This window comes from Acanthisitta chloris, unplaced genomic scaffold (assembly GCF_000695815.1).
Source record: "Acanthisitta chloris isolate BGI_N310 unplaced genomic scaffold, ASM69581v1 scaffold18052, whole genome shotgun sequence".
NCBI lineage: Eukaryota > Metazoa > Chordata > Aves > Passeriformes > Acanthisittidae > Acanthisitta > Acanthisitta chloris.
The window spans coordinates 32481-42033 of record NW_008659562.1 but is presented as its reverse complement, the minus strand read 5'-3'; the positions used below and the strand labels follow the sequence as shown (position 1 = coordinate 42033).

The window sequence follows — 9553 nt, the reverse complement described above, 5'->3', positions numbered from 1 at the left end:
AGTTGGCCGGACTGAAGGCTTTTTTATTCAACTTCTCAGTCCTTGCTTCACTAGTTAAAAAAAAAAAAAAAAAAAAACAAAAACAAAGAGTGTATCTTAGTCTCCTTTCTTCTCTGGAAAAAAAATGGCATTATTGGAGCAGTTATCTGGAAAGGGATTTCAATTTTGACCTCAGTTAAGATGTATGTCACTAGGTATATTAGCATCCTTCATTCCTGGTATTAGATTTGTGACCTCTCCTTGTCTTAGCTTGGCCTGTCATGTAAGTGGAAGGGACATTCTGCCTGTGGTTTGATTTTGATGTTTGTTTAATTCCTCTCTTCAGACTTTGCAGTAGCTAGTTCTGATGCCTCTATGGTAGCTACATTCTTTGAGGAAAAGACATCAGTGCCTTATGCAGGTATCTTCTGAATTAAGGTAGTTCTGTCTGAAAATAACTTTTCCTCTGGCTGGTGTGATAAACAGTAGGGAGAAAAAGTCTTCCAGGTTCAGTGGAAGTAGTATATTTGGATATTTGGATATCTTTTTCTTGTACAGCTGGTATCTACTTTCATGCCTTTTTGTTCTTGCATGCTTCAGTGAAAGTAGGGATCATGAGCAATCAGAAATACCCCAAGCAGTTGTTTTAGCTTTCCACTTATCTTACAAGCCTCTACTGCTGAGAGCAAACTACTCTATTCATGCTGTGAAACCAGTTTGTATCATGTATATCCTGAGTTAGTGTGTTTGCAGTTAGCTGGGTAAGCAGCAGTAGCTCCAGCAGTGACTTAAAACAGCAAGAGAGTGCTCTTTTCCTAAGGACTGAGAATACAGTTTAATCTACCTGGAGTGGAGAGCCCATCCTGGTGCCAGCTGCATTTAGCTGTGTTTTAGGAAGTTGGAGAAACTACTCAAGAACATATGTGCTGATATCTTAACCACCTTCATACTGTTAACCTTTGTTAGGGGGAAAGATAAGTCTTATAAATGCATGAAAATTAATTTTTAATGCCAAGATATTAAATCCATTACTCAGTCATATAACTTTCATAACAGTCTTTGTGCTCCAAGGCTCTTCTTCAGACTTGAATCTTGTAAATTCTTGTGCACTGGAGCTGTGCCCCTGTTCATTTTGTGGTTCAGTGGAAAGAAGGCTGGGAAAGAATATGCTGTGGATGGCACAAAGCAGTGGCAAGAATAAAGGATTAAGTGCAATATATTGACTGTAGGGATGTATGTTCTGACCATCTGGGTCCTATCTGTAGAGCCAATTTTTAGTGGTGGTCCTTTTTTTTTTCCCAAAGAGAAGTGTGGATAGTGATCTGGAGAAATACAGAAGAATGTCTGTCATCAGCTCTGACTCAAAATATTATTGTAGTCTGACTCAGAAAGCAGAAAACATACCTCAAGATAGATCAGAGACATGTTTTGAGTAATAAAAAGCGATGTCCTTACTGTTTCTTTTATCTTCTACAGGTGATTTCGATGACTTCTCCTTATCAGATGCACTTGGTAATTATTACACTCGCAAATTTTGGGAGGTAGGCGGGAAAATAGTAGCTGCTCTTTGACTTGTTTGTTTTCAAGTATCACTGTATGACCAAGCATGACACCTTCCCCTTGTATGGTTTGCTTAAATCTCAGTGGAAAAATTCAGCTATGGATATGTCAAGATGTTGACCACATAAAACTGAAATTTGTCTTTGGAGCACTTAATGATTTCTCTTAAGGGGAAATTGTCTTGCTGTATAGATTTGATCGTGTGCTTTTCATTGTGCATATATATGCTTATATTTGTTCTTCTCTATCTTCTGAACAGTGTATTAAAATAGTATTTAAACTTTTTTCTTTTCCCCTAACCATCCCTGACATCAGGTACAAGGAAGCCTCCTGTGACTCAGAAGACACCATCACCAGATTTAGGTTTAGGTGAGATCTTACTGGCTTGTAATGCCTTTACTGTGAAGTCAAGTATAGTTGTCCATACTAATTTGAAAACCTGAATATTTCAATTTAGTGGCACACAGGCTTGGGATATTTCTGTAAAAGAAAACAGTTTCCTAACAGCAAAAAGATTTCTGCATTTTGGAGTCATCTTCTAGTGCTTTCACAAATGTACTTTGTGATTTCATAAGCTTAAAGACTGTGTGAGAATCCCTTCTGTTTGCTTTCAGTTTGGAGCTTGCTCACCTTGACTGGCCCTTGACAGGTACCATGATGAGCATGTCATTTGGCACATAATGCCTGGTAACTCTTTGGGGCTTCTCTGTGGGCCACTGTTGAATAAGCATACTGTTATATTCTTGGTGAAAGCATTGTGAGGTGAATTTTGTGTAAAAATAGTCTAAACCTAGTTCTGTTTTTGCATTATATTTAAATCTTCCCTTCTTTCTTTGTAGATGATTTTGACTTGGAACATGCTCTTCATCCTGGTAAGTATCATATTTTCCTGGATACTGCTCAAAGATACTTGTGCAATGTCTATCTGTCCTTTATAACCTAAATGTTATAAGGGCACTGAGTTGATTAAGGTAGCAGACTGCAGATAAAAATAATTGCAATCTAGCTATGTTTAGTTACCTTAATTTTTAAGGTTCTGGATCACAAAACCTACAAATTTCAGCAATTTCTTAGCCAAGTCCTATGTGTTTCATTGCTGTGTCTTCACTAGATGGCACTAATTCCATAAAGTATTACTTAAGGAAGTAGTTTTTAAATCTGAAATAGTGTCTCCCTTTAGAAGAAGCAATTTTAGCAGCACAGGAAACATTAGTCTGTTAGAAATAATTTGAGGGAAAGTACCTTTTCTAGTGTGAAGACTATGACCAGACAGTACAGAGATAACTACTAAGATCTCTTATTCTTCTATTTTGTGGCAAGCTAAATAAAGTGCTATTGTGGGATCAGTACTTCTAGTTCTCTTCTGTGTATCTTGTCCTTTTGTTTTTTAAGTGAACTACCAACCTTTATTATTGGTCAAAACCTTGTAGTTTTAAAAGATAAAACAGCCAAGTAATCTGTACCTGATGGAAAAGTTCAGTATTTGAAATCTGATGTGCAAACTAAAATGCTGTATAACATTCAAGGAGTTCTTCAGTTGTAGCAAAGATCTGAGACAGGCTGCTGTGGTTGCGACAGAAACACTGTTAATTGCATTAAAGTACAGTGTTCAGCTAAAATAACCACACAAACACAACATTAGCTAATGAAAGGAAAATGACATGTTTAGGTCAGGTAGTCTTTCAAGTTCACTACTTGCTCTGCTTTTGGTCTCCTTGCGCTAGTAATTTTGCTCACTTCATTCTAACTCTGTTTGCCTACAGATGATCCCAAGCCACATCCTCCTGCAAATCCTAGAGACACTGGTAAGACTGACCTAACAGGAAATTTCCAAACAGTAGTAGACTATTTGTTAATCTCTCCTAGCCCTTTTCAGCATTACTATATTATAGTCCACTTGAGTCCATTTTGGTATCTTAACCTTTTTCTCTTTATTTTTTTCCTAAATCTCCTGTATGTAGATAACCCCAAGCGAAATGAACCTAAAGACACTGGTAAGGCTTCTAGCACAAACTCCTGAATCCTGATACGGTTTTACAGTCTCAGTTATGCTTCTAGCAATTGCTCCTTGTTAATTGGCTGCTGTGTATGTCAGATGTTGCACTGGATAAAGACTGGGAATTGGGGAAAAGTTATCTTGTGAATAAGATTTGGAGCAGTCTTGAAATTCCATAGCAAACCAGGTGAGTCACCTGCACTTAAAAGCAGGATGGTATGAGGAGGAGGTGGGGGGGACAGAGTGTGTGTGCTTAGGGTTGTGCTGCTGTTGGCTGCCTACGGTGGAGCACCTGTGTATTGGCTTGTGTTCTTTCATCTTTACAAACTGACCCCCGTCTAGTCATGCTAAAAAAGTAAGTAGGAACTCCCTATAAAGATAATAATCTTTATTCTTAAAGAATCTAAATTAAAGGTAAAGCTCCAAGTTAAAGGGTTGGGTTTTTTTTAGTTGGTTTGGGTTTGTTGGTTTTTTTTGTTTCTAAAGGCCCTGTTACAAAGTAAAATTTTTTTTATGTTTGAAAGGTAGGCTTAAAATATATGTCCTTCCCTGCCTGTTGTGCTTTAGAGGTCCTCTCTGTCTTTGCCTAAGCCAGAACAAAGCAGATTTAGATGGATGCAGCTGTGATGATGCCATTATCCATGAACATGGTGGTTAAGAGTCCTTACCTGGAATGCAAGCCCTGGTTCTCATTCTTTCTCCTGCCTGATTTGCAGCAGATATTTGAATTTGTGTCTTGCATACCTCGGTACAGTTCTTCTGGCACCCAACTAAAGCATCCTCTGATTCAGTCCTTTTAGTTTTGCTGCTTGAAACATACTTGTTTGCATAAACAAGAGTTTCATTGAGCAGCAGGGGGATGGAGGAGAGGGTCCCATGAGGCAGGGTCCAGTGGAAATGGAGAGGGAGTGATTCAGTGTCCTGCAGTGAGTCAGAGGAGGGAATTACTTTTGGACTGTTTATGACTTAGAAACCCAATTCTGAATTCATTCACAGTTGCAGCCTTGAAAAGAAATGGCCCTTTCCTGTCCATGTCCTTTCTTTGCTTTCACAGGATAATGAGACTTGGGCTATTCCAGTTATTTAGCTTGTAGGTCTACATGCTTGCTTAGCCTGACTTGTGCAGTACTACCTGCTGTTGGACACTGACTTCTCTCAGCTGTTCAGGAAGTCCAGAGCCAGGAGTGCTGCTATCAAACTGTGCAGTGCTGAGCGGAAGGGACTTGACATTGGGAGGACTTTTGAAATGTTGGGACTATGATGCTGAGCCTAAAACCACCACAAATACAAATTCAGCTGAATAATGTAGAGAAAATATCCATGTTATTATGTGCCTTGACGTGTCTTTTCACTGAATGTAAAACATGTCAGGTATTGTTATTTACTTTGGGTTTTTTTATAGGCACGTTTGATGATGCAGATCTGTTTGATGGCAATTTGCCAAAAGGAGGAGGTGATAGTAGTGGCAGCAATGGTAAGATAATGGGTTTATGGCTACCTGAGCTGTTGATAAAACTTGCTCACAGGCTGGTTAACGTGATTTAATTTGTAACACTTCTGGTTTTGGGGTCTGAAACTTAAGTGTATACCTTCCAGTCCAAAAAGTAATGTGTCCTGTCTCTGCCAAAAATACCCCAAAATAATTAAGAGGTAGAACTGGGTTAGAGGTAAAACTTTCGATGATTTTTACTGTTACGCTAAGAAAGATGGCTTTTAAAACCAAGATGTGAATGTGGTACTTCAAAATTCACCATGAATATAATTCTTAAAGTTATCCAGGTGCTATTTTCAAATCTTTCTGTCTCTTTTATTTCTTGTAGTTAGGATGTCTGGGGTTGTGCCAGAAGAGGATCCACCTTGTGTTCTCAAAGATTTCATTTGGCCCACAGGATGGACTGATCCTTACACTTCCTAGAAGTAGGACAAGAGAGCACAGACTCAAGCTCTGCCAAGGGAGGTTTAGGTTGGATATTAGGGAGAGATTTTTTACAGAGAGAGATATCAGGCATTGGAATGTGCTGCCCAGGGAGGTGGTGGAATCACCATCCCTGGAGGTTTTCAAGATGAGACTGGATGTGGCACTTAGTGCCATGATCTGGTAACCACGGTAGGGTTGGACTCGATGATCTTTGAGGTCTCTTCCAACCTGGTTGATTCTATGATTCTATGATTCTAAGTGATCCTTAGACTTCTTTACTGTGAGGGTGGTGAGCCACTGGGACAGGTTGCCCAGAGAAGTTGTGGATGCCTTATACATGAAAAGTTCAAGGCCATATTGGATGAAGCTCTGAGCAACCTGGTCTAGTGGAAGGTGTCCCTGCTCATGGCAGGGAGGTTGGAACTAGATGATCTTTAAGGTCCCTTCCAACTGTATGGTACATCTATTGTACTGTAGGGTACATCTACTCTGAGCAGTATAACAACATTTCATATCTTGACAAACTCTTTTTTTTTAGTAATTTACTGTGTCTAATTGTTACGGCACAGCTCAGTAGAGAGATGATCATTGTCATTGGGACCAAGCTGCAGTAGTAGTCATCCTTAGGATGGGGCTGGTCATTCCTCTGTGAGTTACTGCAGCCTTATGATTTCTGGATCAGTGTTAGCTTAAGCATCTTGCTGGGGTTTGAGACATGCCAGTAGTTACTGACTTTTTCAGAGAGCTGTCCTAGACAGATTACTGAGGAAACTTTTTTGGGTAACTTTTACCTTCCAAGGTTCTTTTGGGACAGTAACTTGAAAATTAGCATGGACAAGAAACATCTGTGGAGACTTGTGTGGTGCTTTCATCTGTCCAAGTTCCTGCCTCAGTGGTATGAGTTGCATAGTGACCAATAAAATTAGTGTTTATAGACCTTCTGTCTTGCTTGTGAAGAGAATTGCAAAGGTATTTAGTAAATGAGGCTGGGATTTTAGGATAAGATAGTTGGTTCCATGGAAATACAGTTGAATGTTCTTCTGAAATTCTATGCTGTTCCTCTTCCCTGAGTGTTCTGTGGTGATGTGCAAGTTGTTGAAACCAGATTTTACAGGTGTTCTGTGCTAAATTTATGGAAGTGTTGAGCACCCAAGGCTGGACTTGGCACCACGTTGAGCTGTGCTTTGAAAACAAAGTTTGAGTGCCAGAGCTTGGCACTGTATGTATATAATAGATGGCTTGTAATTTTGCATAATTAGTTGATAAAAGGGTTGTCAGTTATGACTGTTCTTTACACATACGAAATGTAAACTTTCTGTTCATTTTCACAGATCGAAAGGGCCCAGCTCCAAACGATGGACAAGCAGAGGAGGGTAAATGCTTGAATTTGTGTGTATGATGGTGTCTGCATGTCTGAAGTTTGTTTTCTGTGGGGTTCTGTGTTGCTGATCTGCTGCTAGAATAGTCACCCCTGGGAGTGGGTTACAACTTAAAGGCTTTTGTGGATCTGGAATTCTTACTCTCAAGCTCTGCTTTCCTAGCCTTTAAAATCTCTATGTTGCAAACTGTTGAAAAGTGTTAATGTCTCAGAGATGCTAGTGCATGATTGCATGTTTGTGGTGTAGATTTGGCTAAGAAAGGGTAGCTTTGCTAGCTAGTGGAACTTAAAACAGGCATGCTTAAGTTCCTTAACAGGCATTGCTAAGAAATCAGTGGCTCTAAAATGAGAGGATTCACTTTTCATTATACACAAAAGTGGAAGGTGTTGATTATTACAGTTTCGTGTATTTTCAGCTTATTGGTTTTTGGAAGCATTCACAGGGTTTACTTTGAGACAATACAAGTTTGACATGGCTTTCAATTCTGAAAAATCTATACAAACCTTTGTGCTTTTTCCAGCTTCTCCGGGAGCACTAGCTGGAATTGTAGGTGCTGTGGCTGCTACTGTAATTGGAGCAGTATCTAGTTTCATTGCTTACCAGAAGAAGAAGCTCTGCTTCAAACAAAGCGGTAAGAATTCTAAATTAGTTTGTTTTCTCCTGTCTAAAGAGATGCATTTTTGTATTTATATAGGGACTATAAATTGATCCTATGTATAAGGTAGTTCTAAGAGCACAGTGCATTTATGCTCACAGGGAATAACCTTTGTTAGTAGTCACCTAAGGCAGCATGACTGAAGAATGCCTTGCCCCAAAACTAGACTTTCAGAAGTAGAGGACTTAAGGCTTTGCATTTCTTAAAATAAAAGCACTTCTTGCTAAAAAGTAAGCAGGAGGGACTGCAGGAAAATACTTCTAAGCAAAGTCTAGTGGAGGTTGGGGATAAGAGACCACTTTCATACTGAAAAATACTTTGTCATTTCTAATTTGGTAAATCTTGCCTTTCTGTCTGCACAAGATTCCTGCCTACTTAGTAGTTCTATGACCACTACCCCAGTGTTAATCCCCAAATTATGCTTCTGCAGTCACCTATTGCTTGCTATCTGCTTCCTTTCCACCTAAATAAGAGCTAACTTGGATCAGAGAACTTTGGGAGTACTGTGGGTGGTAGGAGGGGCAGAAGCTTTGGTTTTGTCATTTTCAGTCTTTCAGACTGTTTGGTGAAGGGAGATGATAGAGCAGTCATCCAGCCAGCACTGCTCTTTTGTAGTTCGAGAAGTTTGGAAACTGAGTAACATCTCTACCATGCACGTCAACATTAATGTGCAGGCAAAACAAGGATGACTCAACTACTATCAGTAGCCCAGTTTCTTCAGTGCTGTTTCTTCTCTCAAATTATCTCTATTAATCAACAACTTTGAATCTAAGAGAATTTGCATGCTAAACATGTTTGTTTCCCAGCAGATGAAGAGAATGTGAATATGGATAGCCATCGGGGAGCACAATCTGAGCCACCTGGTAAGAGAAGAATCTAGATGGAAGATCAGCTCATTGGTGGGGATCCTATTAAATGCACTTTATTGGCATCTAACATAGTGGAGAAAATTGCTGTTTTGTTAAAAAAATAAATAAATTTGTAGCTATTAGTAGGTTTTGGCAGAACATGAGCTGTCAGTGTGTTCAGGTGGCCGAGAAGGCCAGTGGCATCCTGGCTTGTATCAGAAATAGCATGGCCAGCAGTGCTAGGGAAGGGATTGCCCCTCTGTACTGGGTAGGACTAGGGCAGTGATCATCCCTCTGGCACTGGTGAGGCTGCATCTCAAATCCTGTTGTTCAGTTTTGGCCCCCTCACTACAAGAAAGACATTGAGGTGCTGAAGGGTGTCCAGAGAAGAGCAGCGAAGCTGGTGAAGGGTCTGGAGCACAAGTCTGAAGAGGAGAGGCTGAGGGAGCTGGGGGTGTTTAACCTGGAGAAAAGGAGGCTCAGGGGAGACCTTATCACCCTCTACAACTCCCTGACAGGAGGTTGTAGTGAGGTGGGAGTCAGTCTCTTCTCCCAGGTACTGAGTGATAGGACAAGAGGAAATGGCCTCAGGGAAGGTTTAGATTGTATATTAGGAAAAATTGCTTCATGAAAACGGTTGTCAAGCATTGGAAGAGGCTGCTCAGGGAAGTGGAGGAGTTGCCATCACTGGAGTTAAGTCATGAAGATGTGGCACTTGGGGACGTGGTTTAGTGGTGGACTTGGCAGTGCTGTGTTAATGGTTAGAATCGATGACCTTAGAAATCTTTTCCAATCCCAATGATTCTGTCATTCTGTGATTCTATGATTTTACCATGACAACTACCTTAGAACTTACTCAGGAATTTGGTTCTGATAATATGGTTGCTTTTCTCTAGTTTTTTATTTGAACAGATGGGTTCATTGCCTTGAGAAGTCACTGAAATACAGGGGCTTAGAAAAAGTAGAGTTGACTTTTCTCTGAGAAATAATTATGAAAGACAATTATGAAAACACAAACCTGCTTCTGTACTGTGATACATAACTCCAATTAGCAGTTTATTAGGGTATGCTGTTTCTGATTGGACTCTGAAACCTTTTCTCATTATAAACCAATATAGAACTCTTCAAGAGTGTGTATTAAAAAAACTAATGATGTTTGCAGAGAGATGAAAGTGCACTGGATGAAAGGAAGACTGACCTCACTAGCCTGTTGTTGTA

The 9553-nt window shown here is 39.9% G+C and overlaps 1 protein-coding gene across 1 annotated transcript; it reads left to right on the top strand.

The window, feature by feature from the left end:
• Window positions 1–325: 325 nt before the first annotated feature.
• CD99 (CD99 molecule) lies at window positions 326–8367 on the top strand (the record flags this gene model as incomplete). Its single annotated transcript, XM_009069427.1, has 9 exons — window positions 326–400; window positions 1456–1491; window positions 2379–2411; window positions 3303–3344; window positions 3501–3533; window positions 4938–5009; window positions 6785–6826; window positions 7353–7463; window positions 8294–8367. Coding segments are annotated over 9 exons (518 nt in total), but the record flags the coding sequence as incomplete, so codon positions are not given.
• Between the last annotated feature and the right edge of the window lie 1186 nt (window positions 8368–9553).